The sequence below is a fragment of the Haliotis asinina genome, chromosome 4 (assembly GCF_037392515.1).
Source record: "Haliotis asinina isolate JCU_RB_2024 chromosome 4, JCU_Hal_asi_v2, whole genome shotgun sequence".
NCBI lineage: Eukaryota > Metazoa > Mollusca > Gastropoda > Lepetellida > Haliotidae > Haliotis > Haliotis asinina.
Window position 1 is genome coordinate 68,703,839 of NC_090283.1, and position 19,361 is coordinate 68,723,199.

The 19,361-nt window shown below is 39.1% G+C and overlaps 1 protein-coding gene across 1 annotated transcript; it reads right to left on the minus strand.

The window, feature by feature from the left end:
• Positions 1–3,364: 3,364 nt before the first annotated feature.
• On the minus strand, positions 3,365–19,139 carry LOC137282674 (sulfotransferase 1C2-like). The gene is made up of 6 exons (XM_067814461.1): positions 18,977–19,139; positions 17,096–17,252; positions 16,046–16,227; positions 15,429–15,532; positions 6,587–6,767; positions 3,365–3,462 (listed from the first exon to the last, which is right to left on the minus strand). The coding sequence occupies exons 1-6, from the start codon at positions 19,137–19,139 to the stop codon at positions 3,365–3,367; spliced, it is 885 nt and encodes a 294-aa protein (XP_067670562.1).
• Between the last annotated feature and the right edge of the window lie 222 nt (positions 19,140–19,361).

Below are 19,361 nucleotides of genomic sequence, written 5' to 3' on the forward strand. Positions count from 1 at the left end.
TGTAAACACAAAAGTAAACCAAAGGGGTTTTAGCGTCTGCACTCGTTTACATCGAATACGGACACAGCAGTGAAGTGTCATCAGCTGGCCGTTTCAGCTGGTTCTCATGGTTGCATCTGGAGTTGCTCATTTGTGACGTCATTCTAACTTTACGTCACAATATGATTTGAATGACATCACCACTGTTGATGACACACAAAACAATTGTTTACGTGTCAATACGCGGTGAATAGTCTTTCAGTTTCCGGGAATCTAATACCATTTAATCGTGTTTTTCAACCAATCAGATTACAGAACACAGTAACTTTTGGTTTACAATGTTAAATACACCTCCATGTATAGTCCCAGAAAAGAGAGAATGAACAATTTCCAAAGTTGATGAGGCACTGACACTTGTCATGGACTGTGAAGTGCAAGGCAGTGGATTATGATAGGGCGACTGTGACACTGTACTTGAATTCGGTGTTTGAACTGGGAGATACGGCCTTGACCCTTGACGGTTGGAAATTAGATCAATCATACTACGGTGTTCTTCGTCTTAAACTGATGAGTAACTGTTATAAAAAGGTGTAATCATACCAAGATTCCAAGCGTCAGGAAATATGTCAGCGTTCACTATTTTATTTTACAAAAGTCAGCGCCAGGAACTTTTCAAATCTTGAATTGCCAGCTTGATTTCCTCACAAGATGTTTCATCATTCTAGCAACTCATCAGCTGTATGAATATCAAAACAAAACAAAAGAGTGCTTATTACCAAAGCCAGATACGTGTTTGTCAAAGTCATTCCCATTCACCAGAACACCAGAACGCTGCTCGGATTCCCACATACGATGACTTGGCATAATAATTCCCGTCGGAAGTTCGGACTATCATTGTTAAAAAGTAATTAACAACTATATATTTAACATGTTAATATGATTTACATCACCCGCGTTTATTGTAGGATATGTTAGGCCAAATCTTAATAATTTTGTTGATTTCAAATGATTGTCTTTGCTCGTAGGCTCCACGATTTCTACTCCCCACGCAGTTGTTTGAAGGGTGGTTTTGCTCCTCGAATCAGACAATATGTTCCAGATCATTGTCAGTCACTGTTTTGAAACGCTTGGTAGCAGGTTAAGTTTGTATGTCTAAAACAGTAAAATGCTAGATGTGCGTGAAATATTTACTTATGAATGAATTAAACCGCCGTTACATTTCGTAATGAGTGATTATTAATATGCAAGGAAACGTTTCGTACAATACATGAGATAAATTGAGGAATATTGTCAGTCCATTTTTTTCTTTCCTATTTATATGAATAGACATAGGCCTAGAGTTCGAGTTGACCCCTACTGACTTTTCAATTTTAGAAACGTGAAACGAATTATCGCTACCTTTAGAATTTTCCAGCTTCGAAGTTTCTTCGTTTGAGTTAGGCTCCAGAAATTCTTCGCCAAACCATTTGCTTTTCAGTTCAAAGACATCAAAGATGCTGCTGAAGGAGTGTCCGAGGTCAGACGTTTGTTTGCAAACAGAAAGGTCGACGAGTTCATTGTCGTCAATCGGTCATTTTCCTTAAACTGTTATTTAAGTACGGTGTTGATGAACTCGATAAGTCTCCACTATGCCCTGGATGCGTCTCTGTGCAATAAATATTACCTCCCTTGGCTGGCTTTTTATGCATTCAGGTGTCTTCTCTGGAAAGTTGAGCGAACCAATCACAACTAACTCTCTCTCTCAAAATTATCTAACCGATAAAACGTGGCAACACAGACCATGCAGAGGTTGTTTTAAAGAAGTAGTAGGAGTTGTTGCATATATTGTTGCATAAGTTTCGGCCGCAGCAACCGCTGTCTTTGTTGACACTGGCATGTTCGAGCTCGACTGTTAGGGCGGCTCCGATGATTAGCTACAGTAAGAATGCGTCGCCAAGAAAGGAAGGTTACAAAATTGTCTCCCGTGGCGTGAGTGGCTGAGTTGAGTTTTACGCACACCGCACTCAGCAATATTCCAGCTACACGGCATCGGTCTGTAAATTCTGGACCAGACAATCTAGTGAACAACAGCATGACCATCAGATTGCGCAATTCGGAACCGATGGCATGTGTCAACCAAGTCGGGTGGTCAGGCTCGCTGACTTGTACATAAAGTACATTTTGCTGTATTCTGGACGTAGGCTGTTTTGGCATCCCCGGCTCCTTGCTGCATATTTTTTACTCAATTTGTGGCTTAAGCTGAAGGTTTAATTTCAGGTGGTTTGCCACGAAGAAGGCGGGAGCTGTTGTATTCAGGTTTTGTGAGATGCGTTAACTTTGTGACATTGATTACCCTCGTTGACACATTGTGTATAACCCATGCCTGGTGTCCCCGCCGTGATATTGCTGAATTCTCTGATGTTTTGTTCTGAATGTGACGTCTCGTCCACTTTCCTTGGCGTCTCAAAATAAGCAAATGAATACACTGAATAATATTCGAGGGGTCTGACGAGAATGATAAAAACACCGCTCACTCACTCATTCACTCTTTTCCTTGTATCGGGGCGGTGGGGTAGCCGAGTGGTTAAAGCGTTCGCTCGTTACGCCGAGACACGGGTTCGATTCCCACATGGGTACAATGTGTGAAACCCTTTTCTGGTGTCCCCCGTCGTGATATTGCTGGAATATTGCTAAAAGCGGCGTAAAACCCTACTCATTCTTACTCGCATCAGGGAGGCAAGAGCCAACTGTTTTACTTAGAGACTTATTTTTCGCTGCCAGGGAAGCAACTGCTTTCCATCTGACGTAATGACCACCGATGGATGGTCAGGCTTCTTCATTGGGGTGATGGCACATCAGCGTATCTTGAGGTCTGGAAATGTCACGTGACATGAATCACTGACATCAACCCAATATTGATAGCACAAAGGATACTGAGATCAACTTAGATATTGATATCAGTACGGATATTGATATCAGATCAGATATTGATATCAGTCTGGATATTGATATGAGTCCAGACATTGATATCACTCTGTATATTGAGATCAACCTGGATTTTGATATCAGTCTGGATATTGAGATCAGTCTAGATTTTGATATCAGACCAGATATTGATATCAGACCGAATATTGATATCACTCGGTACACACAGTTAACGACTATAACTAACTGACGTATATATCGTACTGTTTTGTTGATCCCGACCCTTTCAGACGATATTTCAGTTGGAAAGAGAATAGGGAACTATTTTTATAACGAACTAAGTTTAGATCTCTATGATATACAACACTGACTCAAGACTTACTATCTGATTGCGGATAACAGGACCACTATAACAGTGTCAAGAAACAATGATACATCTTCCCTGACAACCAGTGTTGGCTGTGTGTTCTATTCAGGTGTTCTAATACGGAAATGGGCGGTTAAATGTTTCTTGATACACCCTGTCAAACCTCTCACTCTGCTCAACAGTGAACCAGTTCTTCCAGTCCCCAGCTTCACCTGAAGCAGAAGGAAGTAATGATTACACATTAATCCCAAATATACCAAATATGACATATGTTGCAGAAGGAAGTAATGATTACACATTAATCCCAAATATACCAAATATGACATATGTTGCAGAGGGAAGTAATGATTACACATTAATCCCAAATATACCAAATATGACATATGTTGCAGAAGGAAGTAATGATTACACATTAATCCCAAATATACCAAATATGACATATGTTGCAGAGGGAAGTAATGATTACACATTAATCCCAAATATACCAAATATGACATATGTTGCAGAAGGAAGTAATGATTACACATTAATCCTAAATATCCCAAATATGACATATGTTGCAGAAGGAAGTAATGATTACACATTAATCCTAAATATACCAAATATGACATATGTTGCAGAGGGAAGTAATGATTACACATTAATCCCAAATATACCAAATATGACATATGTTGCAGAGGGAAGTAATGATTACACATTAAGCCTAAATATCCCAAATATGACATATGTTGCAGAAGGAAGTAATGATTACACATTAATCCTAAATATCCCAAATATGACATATGTTGCAGAAGGAAGTAATGATTACACATTAATCCTAAATATACCAAATATCACATATGTTGCAGAAGGAAGTAATGATTACACATTAATCCCAAAAATACCAAATATGACATATGTTGCAGAAGGAAGTAATGATTACACATTAATCCCAAATATACCAAATATGACATATGTTGCAGAAGGAAGTAATGATTACACATTAATCCCAAATATACCAAATATGACATATGTTGCAGAGGGAAGTAATGATTACACATTAATCCTAAATATACCAAATATGACATATGTTGCAGAGGGAAGTAATGATTACACATTAATCCTAAATATACCAAATATGACATATGTTGCAGAGGGAAGTAATGATTACACATTAATCCTAAATATACCAAATATGACATATGTTGCAGAAGGAAGTAATGATTACACATTAATCCCAAATATACCAAATATGACATATGTTGCAGGGGGAAGTAATGATTACACATTAATCCTAAATATACCAAATATGACATATGTTGCAAAAGAAAGTAATGATTACACATTAATCCCAAATATACCAAATATGACATATGTTGCAGAAGGAAGTAATGATTACACATTAATCCTAAATATACCAAATATGACATATGTTGCAGAAGGAAGTAATTATTACACATTAATCCGAAATATACCAAATATGACATATGTTGCAGAGGGAAGTAATGATTACACATTAATCCTAAATATACCAAATATGACATATGTTGCAGAGGGAAGTAATGATTACACATTAATCCTAAATATACCAAATATGACATATGTTGCAGAAGGAAGTAATGATTACACATTAATCCTAAATATACCAAATATGACATATGTTGCAGAAGGAAGTAATGATTACACATTAATCCCAAATATACCAAATATGACACATGTTGCAGAGGGAACTATGTCGATAGTAGGAGTGAGTGAGTGAGTGAGTTTAGTTTTACCCCACACTCAGCAATACTCCAGCCATATGGTCTGTAAATAATCGAGCCTGGAACAAACAATCCAGTGATCGACATCAATACCATGAGCGTCTATCTGCACAACTGGGTAATCGATGATGTGTTTCTACCAAGTCAGCGAGCCTGACCAACCAATCTCGTTCGTGACCTCAAAAGATAAGCATGGGTTAATGAAGGCCAATCTTCTAACCCGGATCACAGGTGCACGATATCATCGCTTTATGCTCTTCAATTATATTTATTGCAATACACTTACTGAGAACCGATATATTGGATAAAAAATAAGTTTTTTGTTTATCTGTATAGTGCATGCGCAGTGAATAGGTTCGCGGAATTTGAAACGGTATACATGCTCGGAGTATGAGGTCGTGAGCAGTAGTCTAATGGTGTGTACACAAACAAGTAGATAATCTACTCAGTTACCCAGCCTGTGTCACGGAAATAACTCAATGTCTGGTTTATTGACACCTTTATGTCTGCCTGCCTGTCTGCTAAGGACAATATGCAATGCAGAACTACAATCTTTGACCTCATGCAATTTGAAATTAACACCTATCGGGCATATACGCCATAAACAGACAGCCGGCTCAGCGTATCGGCAAATGAACCAGTGGCCAGTGAAAAGATTTCACTACTCTTGAGTGCACACCAAACGGTTCTGACTTGGTTCGGCATCCCGGGTCTTTCGTTTTGAGTGTGGTAGACCCAAGTACAAATATTGCACTTTTGATTTGCGATTGTACGTCATGAATAAGTGATAATTGAGTTTAAATTATGTTTGATTTTTTGGTTGCACATGGCCGTTAAACACTTTTGTACTCACTATGTAATCCAATAATGGTACCAGCAACGGAGCATGATTTTATGATCAATACACGGCCCCTGCAGGCAGTAATGGAGTTTACGGGCGGGTGGATGGACAGGGATAATAAGTTATAAGTCATAATGTTTTTGTTATTTAATATTTTGTTATTTATTGTGAGTGGTTCGTCGAACTATTGCACCTTTACACCTTAAGTCAAAAACCGCTAAACTGTGAGATAATTGATATTAAATCATTTGGGGTTCATGGCATGCTCCAGACTTCTACAGAACAAACTGACGAACATCTTCTAAGGAATATTTCCTATGTTTTCAAAGATGGTAAAGCAACATAACCTCAGCGGATGTAAACAGTTTCAATCAAAACAGTTAAGGCGCCCCACAAGAGAAGGACTGTTGGGTCCAGCCTCTCCGTCCCTGGGATGTCTAGATAAGTGAGTGAGTATAGTTTTCCAAACCTTTATGCAATATTACATTTACATCACTGCGGAGGACACCAGAAGTGCCCTTCAGACATTATGCTCTGGTGGGAAATCGAACCCGAATCTTTGGCGTAGCGAGCGAACGCTTAAACCACCAAGCTACCCCAGCGTCCCTGTCTGGTTAAGACTCAGTGTTTAACAAATAGCTGTTATGTACAGCATGAATATGGCTGCGTGGCGTCAGGTAACAAGCGATGTTGCTTGCGACAATCGTAAGTTTCTGCTGGATCCGGGCAGACGAGAAGATCCAGATACTGTACCTTTCCTGAAATAGCCGCTAGAACCTTCCCGCCACTTGTTGTGAAACGTCTGGTCCTTCGTGTGTTCGTGAGCGTGCTTCAGCTTTGAAAAACTGCAGGCTTCGGCTATTTGTTCGTAAACCTTGTGTGGAAGAGGACGATTGATGAATTCAGCTAAGCGTTTCACCTCCTTCACGTCATCCTGTAAATACTTGCACAAATCAGTGATGATTTCAAATAATAATAATTATTATATACTGGACAAAATAAGTTAGGGATGCTGGTATTGTTATGACTGATATTCTATCAGTATGTCAATGAATAAATACATCATTATTCATAACTTCAAAATTTACAAATATATCCCTAACTATCTTTGTCCATAAGAATGAAGATTTTTATGGATATCAACTTCTTTATGAGAGAACACAACGTTTCGGAGTTAATGCTTACTCCTTCATCAGGTGATTGAGAAAGGGATACAGAGGTGTATTTATATGTACAGGTAAAACAATAACAAAGTAACAAGTGGAATGAGTTAACGAAAGCTAGTATAAACAAGCACTGATAGGAAGCCGATAGTTAAGATAACAATGATGGAAGCCAATGGTGATACATTACGCATGATAGGATGATGTACATAACACACGATAGGGGGTGAGCATGTTACATGAGGGTTGGTGATGTACAAACACAAGTATGTACTGGGTAGATAGGCTATACATGAATTACATAGATAGAATGTACACAGGTAGATGAGATTAATTTTTCAATAAGTCCCAGGCACTTGGTAGGTACACTCCTTGGTCGCGGTTGATGGCTGGTTTCTGTCTCCGGATCTCGATGGCCTCTTGCAGTTTCCTTTGGCGCCAGTTGTTGTTGTTGGTAGATTCACTCAATTCGATGGGAGGACACTAGGATACTATCTACCAACAACAACAACTGGCGCCAAAGGAAACTGCAAGAGGCCATCGAGATCCGTGTTATGTACATCATCCTATCATGCGTAATGTATCACCATTGGCTTCCATCATTGTTATCTTAACTATCGGCTTCCTATCAGTGCTTGTTTATACTAGCTTTCGTTAACTCATTCCACTTGTTACTTTGTTATTGTTTTACCTGTACATATAAATACACCTCTGTATCCCTTTCTCAATCACCTGATGAAGGAGTAAGCATTAACTCCGAAACGTTGTGTTCTCTCATAAAGAAGTTGATATCCATAAAAATCTTCATTCTTATGTATTTTCACTTCTAAATGACATTCAAAGACCCTATCTTTGTCCAGTATAATTCATTTATAAAAAACATGGATGCTGCAGCGTAGGAGAATATTCTTTTTACAAACATTGAAGTTTTCACTCTAAAACCAATCACAGTGGTTATGGATTTTCACTTCTACTAAATTACGAGGCGAGTTAGCTGCATTTTTCAGCAAAAAAATTAATATTGGACAGGTTCACGTAAGACTCGCTATTCGCCACTACTACCGTGTGGTACATAATGGGTTCTTTCGAAATATTATTATGTTACCTGAGGGTGTCGGGGTGTTATACCCTTCTCCCTAGGCAATCTGTATTTCCTCCACTCTTTGTCTGGGGATGATGTAGTCAGACGGTATACTCAAGGAAAAGTCCAGTTTGGCGTTCAAGTCCTTTTATTTTTGTGTATAGTTTTTCACAAACAAAGGTCCTCAAATATTTCCTAGACTCTGGTCTAAACACAACATTAGTTACAATGTCCCGGAAGAACTTGTTGGTCTCTTGCACAACTTCTGATACTATAAGTTCATCTGAGCCATTCTCTCAATATACGGAGAGAACCTCTCAAGTCAACGGTGGGGCCCAGAATCGCGCACCACTCACCGGACAACTAACAAAATAGAAGTCGTGACAATTTAGGTTCCTCCCCCCGAAATAATGTCCTACGTCATACAAAAATGACTCATACCCAATCTTAATAATTAGTTACTTTCATTAGTCCCTTTCCGAGACTTTATCAGTACCATCAAATTCTTCCAGTATAAAATATCTTCGTTAATCAACTTTTAGCCATCCATCAACCAAACACTGACATATCTGACAGAATATCAAATAATATTTCCGACTGGTAGGCACCAGAAGATTCTTAAACAAATTATTTCCAATCATCTGCGTGTCCCTTTTATTGACAAACTGACCATTAGTATCCGAATGTCCATCCGCCTAATCATGTAGAATTATAAAGTCCTAGTTTATGTTACTTCAGAGAAATTGCCATTTCCCCCAAGCCATAAAATCTGATTACTTGGTCAATGCACTTTCCCAGTACATTGACCCTGCCTAACTTGACTTCAATTTTTCCTCATATATTTATCAATGTTTTATAAAATTTTCAACTCTAAATGTCCTGGTTATACATGCCCCTCCTGTTGGAGAGCATGTCCCATGCGACTGATAAATGGCTAAAGTTTCATCATACACATATAAACATCATATCCATAGCAATAGCAAAGATTGAGATATACATAAATTATACAATATTAACAGAGTACCTATATATCTGAGGACCCGAAAACTCAAAATGCCAAAATACAAGTAAATGTCTCAGATAGGATCTGTCTTTGGTTGTACCTATCTGAGAAGCGAAACATTCATTTAATAATTAATAACCTTGAAACATTAACCCAATGAACATAGCTAATGCAGATGTGTTGTAAGGGCAGTATAAATCGAATAGCAGGTAAAAATTCTTGTTTGGACTCTTGAACATTTTCTCATTTTTCTTTTCACACAGACTGCAATAGTTTTACAACATTACTTTACACATTCTAATTATAAATTCACAAAGCATGCAACATTTAAATACAATATGGAATAATTAATACATGAGGACACTAGTATGTCTGAGTTCACTTATGTTATCATGAGTGAGTTTCTTTTCTAAGTCACATGTGCTGAAATCATTACAATGTTCTCCTGTTTTAAAGAAACTTAACAAGAATTTAACTTTATGTATTCTTTCTTTACTGTTACACAAGGTGATGGAGCTGAAAGTCTACCTGACTCAATTAGTACTGGGTACGGTTCATGTCCTTGTATCAGTGAAACGAACATGAATGAAAGAATGTGTCCAATTAAGTGTCTGTATAAAAGATATGAAGTTCATAATAGCCATAGCATGTCCCCTATCAGAGTCTAGTTATCCGTAGAGAGATGACCAGTTGAGTGTAGGTAAATTATTATTTTGTCTTTCACTAATTTTACAACTCTCAAAGACTAAAAGAAAATACTCACAGGAATGACTTTACTTGATATGGTTAAGTGGTCTTGTCACTGGATGTTGCAGTGAGCATCATTGTGACATAAACAGTACTGTCCTGACTGATGAAATATACCTTCGAAATTGTGTAGTGTTTAAGTATTCTTATCCTTTGGAAGTTTATAGTTTCATGAAATTCTGTTACCAATGTAAGATACTGTGGAGTTTGGTGCATAAAGATAACTCACTCCCCTTTGACTAAAGATAGTACCCCAGTGAAATCGATAGGTATCCGGTACACAAGTTGTCAGTGGTATTGAGTTCCACATCGTCAGTAGTATCATCATCACTTTAAACGTGAAGCCGAAGGGTCCTGTAGAACACAAACATCTGAGTAAGCTCCTGTTTCAAATACTTTGTTCCACTCCTCATTAATATGCAAATGTCTCTTACAAATAAGGGAATATTCAACAATCCCAATTGGTCGTCACCAATGTCCTATACAACATATTACCATCCCATGAGTAATGTTTGGAACATTCAATTAATCGAAGAACCGTTACACCGTTCACACAGTCTTAGTTCATGAGAAAATAACATGTGGTACTCGTGAGTCTGTCAAACATTTCATAATAGAGGCCTCCTGAAATTTCTTATATCAAGCTTATTTGTTCACTCTCTCACTTAGTCCCGGTCATAAGTAATCTTTCCTATGTTAGTCCTTTGTCTTGGTCTACCAACCACTTTATTCTACTTATATTCAGCTGAATCCTCTGTACGTCCTGTACCTCTCATATACAACTGCCTCTGACCAGGCTAGAAAAAAATTGTCACCCATCGATGTAATTGGCCTCCGCTTTCACTCCACGACCGATTTATAGGTCTTCACCCAGGCTACGAGACAGATCGACACTCCGTCCTTCGTCCCGAATGAATTCATCGTTAGTCTTTCGACTGTCCTCATCGTTCAGAAACCTGAGGTAGATGTTCATCTACCCCACACTAGAGAGTGTCAGTCATCTCTAGACTCTTTTGAGCTTTTATATATACCACGAATGCAGGCATGTCCCTCTGCTTCGTATTCATCAATTCTCATAAATGCAGGAATGTCCCTCTGCTTCATATACATCAATTCTCATATATGCAGGCATGTCCCTCTGCTTCATATACATCAATTCTCATAAATGCAGGCATGTCCCTCTGCTTCATATACATCAATACTCGTGTGCGCGGGCACGTCCTTCCGCGACTTTTCCATATCACTTCTCATAACTTTGGGTACCCATATAAGCTGACACGTGTCATAATAATATTGGGACTTCAAAAAAATAAACATAACTATCTCATACACGGAGTTTAGGAACATGTTGATCAGGAATTCTATCATTTGGACTTGTGCTTCCGTTTTGTTTTTCCCTTCATTGTCTTTCTGATGTGGAAATCCTCCACTATTTCTGCTGGAAGAAATTCCATAGGATCATTTCACTTTTTAAGACATCTAGATACCTGACCTTGTGCATTTTACCCCTGTGATACAACATACATTGTCTACTGCTTTGATTTGTCTGCTTTGATCCACTGCATGACTGGTTTCATACCACAGTCCCTGTGAGTTTGATAGAGTTTCCCTTAACCCCTTCTCACATCTACAAAACCTGAGACTCACTCTATAGTTTGTCAGTCATGTCAGCGTCAGCTACGAAAAGTGTTATTCACCTGCCTTAACTATTATATTGTCAAATTGAGATTCAAGTAAGATAACTCTTACCTGTAGTCATACCTGTTGACATGCATATGTCATCACTGACATGTATGGTGTTTATGTGTTCATTATTAAACAATATGACATTGCCACCTGCATCACCAACTGGCTACTCAGAAGGATGAGTCGTCACCTGGTGAACCAACCTGTAAAGACAGGCCACTTTGTGTATCCGACATGGAGGCAAGTACCTAGTGCACCTGGGTGCATAGCCAAAACCATGTTGGGACATATCACATAGTTTCTTACACAATGACTAGTAGGTAAAGAACTGTTACCTGCGTCGACTTGTAGAGTGTGTTTGCTGTACTGGTCTCACTGTACATATTATCCAAGACAACTTTCTCTTTTACCTATATAACTGCCTAAGTGAGTATTTTAATGACTTAATGACTGGTAGCATTCATCAATCTGAATGATTCAACTTGATGTTCAGGTGAAGTAATACATCTAGTACCATACACATGTAAAGATTCTGTAATGGACTCAGTTGGTTCACAAACCCTTAATTCTATATTCAGGTCATCCACATAAACATGTAATAGTGTGTCTGTACTGGACACACTATTTGCTAAAAGAACAAGCAATGAACTCTGCCATTCCAAATCCATAAGTATAAGTTTCTGAGTCAGTCTATTGCGACTTATGTCAATGGCAATTTTGTTTCTTCGAAAAAAAATGTAAACTTAACAATACCTGTAGTTAATGTTGAGTGGCCATGAAATTCCTGACCAATTCTTAAGATATACCTACTACATCTAACTGATTTTTATCTGCTCCAACCAATGTCCTGGCAACTTGTTTTGTAATAGGAAATGTGTTCTCACTCTTTTTGGATAAGAAAACATCTTATTTCATGCAGCTCAAACTAGCACCTGAGTCACATAGCACATTGTATTACCCTGAATCTTAACCACTACATGTGAAAACATCATCACTCAAATCACCATCTTAATCTTACTGGGATCTGGCTCTGGATTATCTTCAGTTGTAGATTTGTGCCTACTGCTGTAAACACCATTATTTGTTAATTTGTGCTAATTTGTCAGCATTTAGTATCACACTGTGACTTTGGTGGAAGTTTGACTGAGAATCACCTAATGTAGTCTTAATTTCCTACCATATCAATAACTTAATATAATAACCGTAATAATTCAGCAATGCACTCAGACATACTAAAATGTGTCCTACCGCAACCTCTGAATATCCTCTTAGGATTTGGCATCTGTGTACCCTCCACATGTACCACGGCACCAAGTTCTGTCTATGGACTGAAACATCTGATACAGAGCCGTTGGTTTCTGTCCCTGAGAGCAATAAAAGTTCTGTGTTCCACTAGGCTCTTGAGGCTGAAATCCTGAATGTCACTCAGCAATGCTACTCGGCAAGGAGTAGCACTATGCTGTCCATATGAATTGTTCCTCTGATCCCTTGAGTTCTCCCTCAAAGTCAAGAACAGTATCTCTCCCTCAAGGTCCTCAGTAAGCTCCACAAGTTTACCTGTGAGGCCTTGTCAAGATAAACTGCTTTATCTGATGCTTGGAGTTCCCGATCACAGCATCCTGGACAAAGTTATCGTCAAGCCGATTAAGACTTCTGGCCTCATGTTCTAGATCTTTTATGAAATCCTCAAAGTTCTCAGAGTCCTTCTGATTCCTACTGTACAATCTATCTGAGCTATCATACATTTTCACAAAATTCTGCATGTACCTAGCAAGAAAAGCAGCTTTTACTTACTCCCATGAATCATTGTCAAAGTCTTTTGCCTTGAACGATTTGAATGCTTTACCATCTTCCTGCAAATTGAAAGTTCCCTTCTTGCCCTCATCTGAATAATTGTTCAGAGATATAAACGTTTCATTATGTTTCAACCAAGCACTGGTCTTCCCTGATTCACTTAGATAAAATGTCTCTAGATTGATGTGACTAAGGGCCAAAGATTTAGATCTACAACCTAACATGAGCTATCAACATGACCAGTTAAAGCAGTGAAACTTGGTGAGAATGCTGGCAGATCAATTGAGGCATCAGTATGGTTAATGGGAGTAGAACACTCAACTACTGTACCCTTATCATCAGATGACATGAAATATACATAATAGGTACAAACAATAGTCACAAAGTTAGATAAAAGTCAGATTCAGAGTTTCACAGAACACATACTAAACATTCAGTTAACACAGAAGAAAGTTACTAATCACACAAGTAGTCTGCTTGGGTGGGGTATGTCCCGCTGAAACTGTCCAACAGCAGGAAATCAATAACACTGTTCTGGTAGTGACCACACTGTCCAGGAAATCAATAAGTCCCGATGCCCATAGAGTTACTGTTCACTATCAGGCATGTGGAGATATGTTCACACTGATGAAGGTGAAATTCACCCTTTTCAGTACATAACCTCCCATGAATGGCAACAGTTTCTTCCAGATCCACATAGCACATACCCATAGCAGGAGAAACAGTTCACATACCTTTCATCTTGGAGTTGTTAGTCCAACAAAATCATAACATTTCACACAACAGGAAAAAAACCTGAGCATGGTACAGAGAACTTGAAGCATCTCCACCATCTGTTACCTGAGGGTGTCGGGGTGTTATACCCTTCTCCCTAGGCAATCTGTATTTCCTCCACTCTTTGTCTGGGGATGATGTAGTCAGACGGTATACTCAAGGAAAAGTCCAGTTTGGCGTTCAAGTCCTTTTATTTTTGTGTATAGTTTTTCACAAACAAAGGTCCTCAAATATTTCCTAGACTCTGGTCTAAACACAACATTAGTTACAATGTCCCGGAAGAACTTGTTGGTCTCTTGCACAACTTCTGATACTATAAGTTCATCTGAGCCATTCTCTCAATATACGGAGAGAACCTCTCAAGTCAACGGTGGGGCCCAGAATCGCGCACCACTCACCGGACAACTAACAAAATAGAAGTCGTGACAATTTAGGTTCCTCCCCCCGAAATAATGTCCTACGTCATACAAAAATGACTCATACCCAATCTTAATAATTAGTTACTTTCATTAGTCCCTTTCCGAGACTTTATCAGTACCATCAAATTCTTCCAGTATAAAATATCTTCGTTAATCAACTTTTAGCCATCCATCAACCAAACACTGACATATCTGACAGAATATCAAATAATATTTCCGACTGGTAGGCACCAGAAGATTCTTAAACAAATTATTTCCAATCATCTGCGTGTCCCTTTTATTGACAAACTGACCATTAGTATCCGAATGTCCATCCGCCTAATCATGTAGAATTATAAAGTCCTAGTTTATGTTACTTCAGAGAAATTGCCATGTCCCCCAAGCCATAAAATCTGATTACTTGGTCAATGCACTTTCCCAGTACATTGACCCTGCCTAACTTGACTTCAATTTTTCCTCATATATTTATCAATGTTTTATAAAATTTTCAACTCTAAATGTCCTGGTTATAATTATTCACTGCCTGTTCGGTATGTGTGCATCACTAGCAGACCACAGGGTAACAATGAAAATGGGGAATACCAAAACCGGACAACTGCCGTGACATCAATTAGAAGAAAGGTCGGTAGGAAATGTATCAAAATTGACAGCCAGTCAGGGCATCAGTCCCGTTTTCAAGTTAGAAGATATTCGGAGGAAGTAAAGTCGGATCTCATAAAAGAAATTCATTGGGAAAAACCTATGAGTATGAATGATATTTTTTTAACTTTCTACGAAAGATTAACGTTGAATTCATCGTATTTTATTCCCTCCAGTCAGCATAAAAAACCTTCTACCCAAAGTCCACTTGTGAAAATTAGAATCGAATTATCTGTGTGTACATTATCCGTCGTGTGGATATACATGCCATTTATTTGCAGGTACTTACTTTCTTTAGATCTTCAAAATGAACCTGAAGAAAAGGTATATCTGGATGGTCTTGTGGAAATCTGTTCCAGCACAGACTGTGGTTCAGCACCGAGTCATATGGTACTGAAAGATGATATACACACATATAATGACCCGCATATCACGGACTGGGATAATAATGGAAATAGCTCCGCTCCGTAAATCTCACTTGACTATTAATTATATGTCACTTGTTCAGCGATTGTAACATAGGCATAATCAACATCAGCACGTGTGATAACAGTTCCACATAGCCAACGATATATGTTATAGTAAATGACTATAAGAACTACAATGGCCTCATTGTGTAATGCCAAATATATGTTCTTACACATTGTCAGTTTCATGTAATGATAAAAAGTAGTGTAGAATGTGTCGGTATGGTCTAAGGCCGAGTTTAACGTTATTCCAGTTAATTCACGATGTATAACGTTTTAGCAGAGGGAGAGTCTGTGATGTAGGTCTTTGATGTCTCGAACCCGGTGCCGTCACTCACACAAACACTGACTCACCTATCCCCACACCTTGACTAAACCAAGCACTCTTTCACCCTGTCATCTAACGCTCTCACTCACTCACTCAAGTACGGTGTCTTACCATTTCCTTTAATATGGGCATCTACGTAGTTAGCCCATGTTCCTGTGAAGGCTGCATCACGTGACTTGTCCACCCAATTCTGATTGGTGTGTTGGACAAAGTAGGACACCACAGCATCCTTTGGATTTCTCTGAACATTGATAACATGACACTTCCGGTTCCATAGTTCTCGTGGCAGCAGTCTGTGTATTGCAACAAACGAAATGGAAACTATACACTTACACTTGAATTCTATTCTTTTCTTATGAATATTCTTACACATTGAGCCGAAACCCGTTTATGTGGACATTTTAGTTACACTCGGAAATTGTCTGGATAGGGTGGCGTCTGGTTAATTGGATCACACTGGCCAATTGTTGGTTATATCGATGCTTGAACATGTATAATTAATTCAACCTCAACAACAGAGAAAAATCAAGCATCAACGGAATCAGATTCCCCTAGACGTAGAAAGCAAATAACAGTGAGTAGCCTTGTGCATAGAGCGCAGGTCACAAACCAGATGAAGTTTAATAACGTTAGTCACGGAGAGTCCTTGGGCGGATGATAGTGTTTACCAGCTTGAATCATGAGAGTTTCCAGGACTTCTACCCTGTGCACATTGAAGCATCTAGACAACTGAGTTTGTTCAAAACTCTGTTCACCCAGGAGACAATGGGTACCCGGTGGTATAAATCATAAGACTATTAACCTTCTAGGGCCTCACAGACCGCTTCCCGAGGTAATGCTGTTCACTTGAAGCAGTGAGGACACCCGATGTTTGAGAAAAGGGAAGCCATGTCCTGCTCTAATGCTATCACCTTCCACTCACATACTTTACAAAAACAGAGTCTGTTACCTAAATAGCTGGACTAAAACTACACAATTAAGCGATGATCGTTTTCTGCCGACTCATTACACACAAACTGCTCGTGAATGAGTCTATTTTGGCAATACCCCACCAATATCACGGAGGGGAACACCAGAAATAAGCTCCTCACAGTGTATCCACGTGGAGAACGAAGCTAAGCTGCCCCACCGCCCCGTAAAGTTACCCCACAAGATACTTGCCGTGGGGGAAGATGAGTAAATAGTATCCGAGGAGAAGGAAGAGAGTCCAGTTCCACCTCCGTCCTGGAATCAAGATGTGCAGAGTTCTGCCAGTGTCTGGCATATTCTGGTCGCCCAGCCACGACCATACTAAGGATCTCCCACGTCCAATGTGTGCCTTTGAAATTCAAATCGAGTCGAATTAAAAGATATAAAAATCATTTGAATCTTTAAAAAATATATCAAATTTACCACGATTTATATCATCCATGCTTGTACCTTGCCTTATCCATTTATTCTCATTTATTCTGTGCAAAGCTATTTCCACGCCGTGTTATCTTCATACAGGTACAACAAACTATTGTTCAGCCGAAAGTCTCGTTTCTTGGAGAATTTCTTCACTGGTTCGATTATTGATCGTTACTTTGAGTATTTCTCTGTATATGCTCTGTGGATTCTTTCAAAAGCTTCGCGAGATTAATTGAAATAACAAGACAATAATTGAAATAACAAGATAATTATTGAAATAACAAGACAATAATTGAAATAACAAGAGCAAAGTGAAACTAGGATAAACGTATAGCTGCCTTATTTAAAATAACGAACAAAATGTGTCTAGTTATAGTGCGGTTTGTCGACAGGTGTACTTGGTCTGGTTGAAGAAATGTAAGTGAGTGCGTGTAGTTTTACGCCGCTTTTGGCAATATTCACGACGGGGGGTGCAGGGAATCTTTTCACACACTGTGCCCATGTGGGGAACCGTTCTCTCATTGTACCCATTTTTAGTATCGAACCCGGAACTTTGCTGTGGCGAGCGAACGCTTCAACTACTAAGCTTCCCAAACACAATAAATGTTTCAGAATGAGGATAAGGGTATCGCCAAACTCTTCGATCTCCATGTGCAGAGAGGGAACATGTCCAAGAAAGGCAGAGTTTTTAATTTTGCGGGAAATGACGTAACGCCAGTTATAATGCAAATTTTAGTTATATTTTTTTATGTGAAAATTATTTACTGTTGATTCACAAATGGTCATTTTGTTTAAGACGGACTGTAAGAGATAAACCCACGTGTGGTCAGATTTAGAAATGTTTTTGGGGTGGGGTGGGGGGGGGAGCCAAGTGGTTAAAGCGTTTGCTCGTCACGCTGACGACCCGGGTTCGATCCCCCACACGGGTACAATGTGTGATGCCCATTTCTTTTGTTCCCCGCAGTGATATTGCCAAAAGCGGCGTAAAACCATACCCACTCACTCGCTACTAAAAACGTCTGGGTCGTTGTAGATTGAGAGTTTTGGGAGAGTAAACTCAAGCCTTATTTGAATACCACTGCCAAAGACTGGAGCTCAGCCCTACTTCTACTAGCTTTGAGGATTCAACCGGGCTAACGTCCTAACATGTACGCAGGTGACACAGGCTTCAGGTATGGGTTCCAAAATACAGTGGCAAGTTAGGAATAGTTGAATCTATAATAATATACCTACATTGTTACCTATACCCATTCTGTGCGGTGGGGTAGCCAAGTGGTTCATTCTTTCGCTCGTCACGCCGAAGACCTGGGTTCGATCTCCCACACGTGAAGCCAGTTTCTGTTATCCCCCGCTGTGACATTGCTGGAATATTGCGTCGTAAAACTAAACGCACTTACTCCCTATACCTATTCTCAACTGCATCACTTTGGGCTTTATTCTTCTCACGGCATCCCTTGTATATAAATAGAATACTTTTCTTTAATCGTTAGTGTCAATTATCCAATCAGAGCTTACTGGAATAGCTTCAATATGTAAAATATTTTCCTAATTTAGTTTGACAAATTTATGTTCTTTCATACTTCGAGACAACCATTTCTAGTTTGCTAGAATTTCTAGTTTGAAAATCATCGATTCTAATCTAAACTAGCTTACCGGATTTAGGGTATGTGCACAGAAATATGTCATCGTCTCGCACAGTCCGACTCTTCATGTCAGCCAGATGATGAACAATTCCAGATGGTATCACGAGATCTTCGAACATTTCCAGCTGCAGTCTGAAACCATATTCCATTCCTTGCAAAGCTCGACTAGGCATGATGTTTATTTAAAACGTGTAACCTGCGCTGTAAAAAATACTGGACTGAACGATTGCAACTCTAAACTGTTCCTTGTGTGGGGCCCGGGTCAAATGACTAGGTACGTGTGCATGAATAAGCAAGATCTCTGCTTGCCTTTAGATACGGGCGGTGGAGTAGTTTAGTGGTTAAAACGTTCGCTCGTCACGCCGAAAACCCGGTTTCGATTCCAGACACTGGTA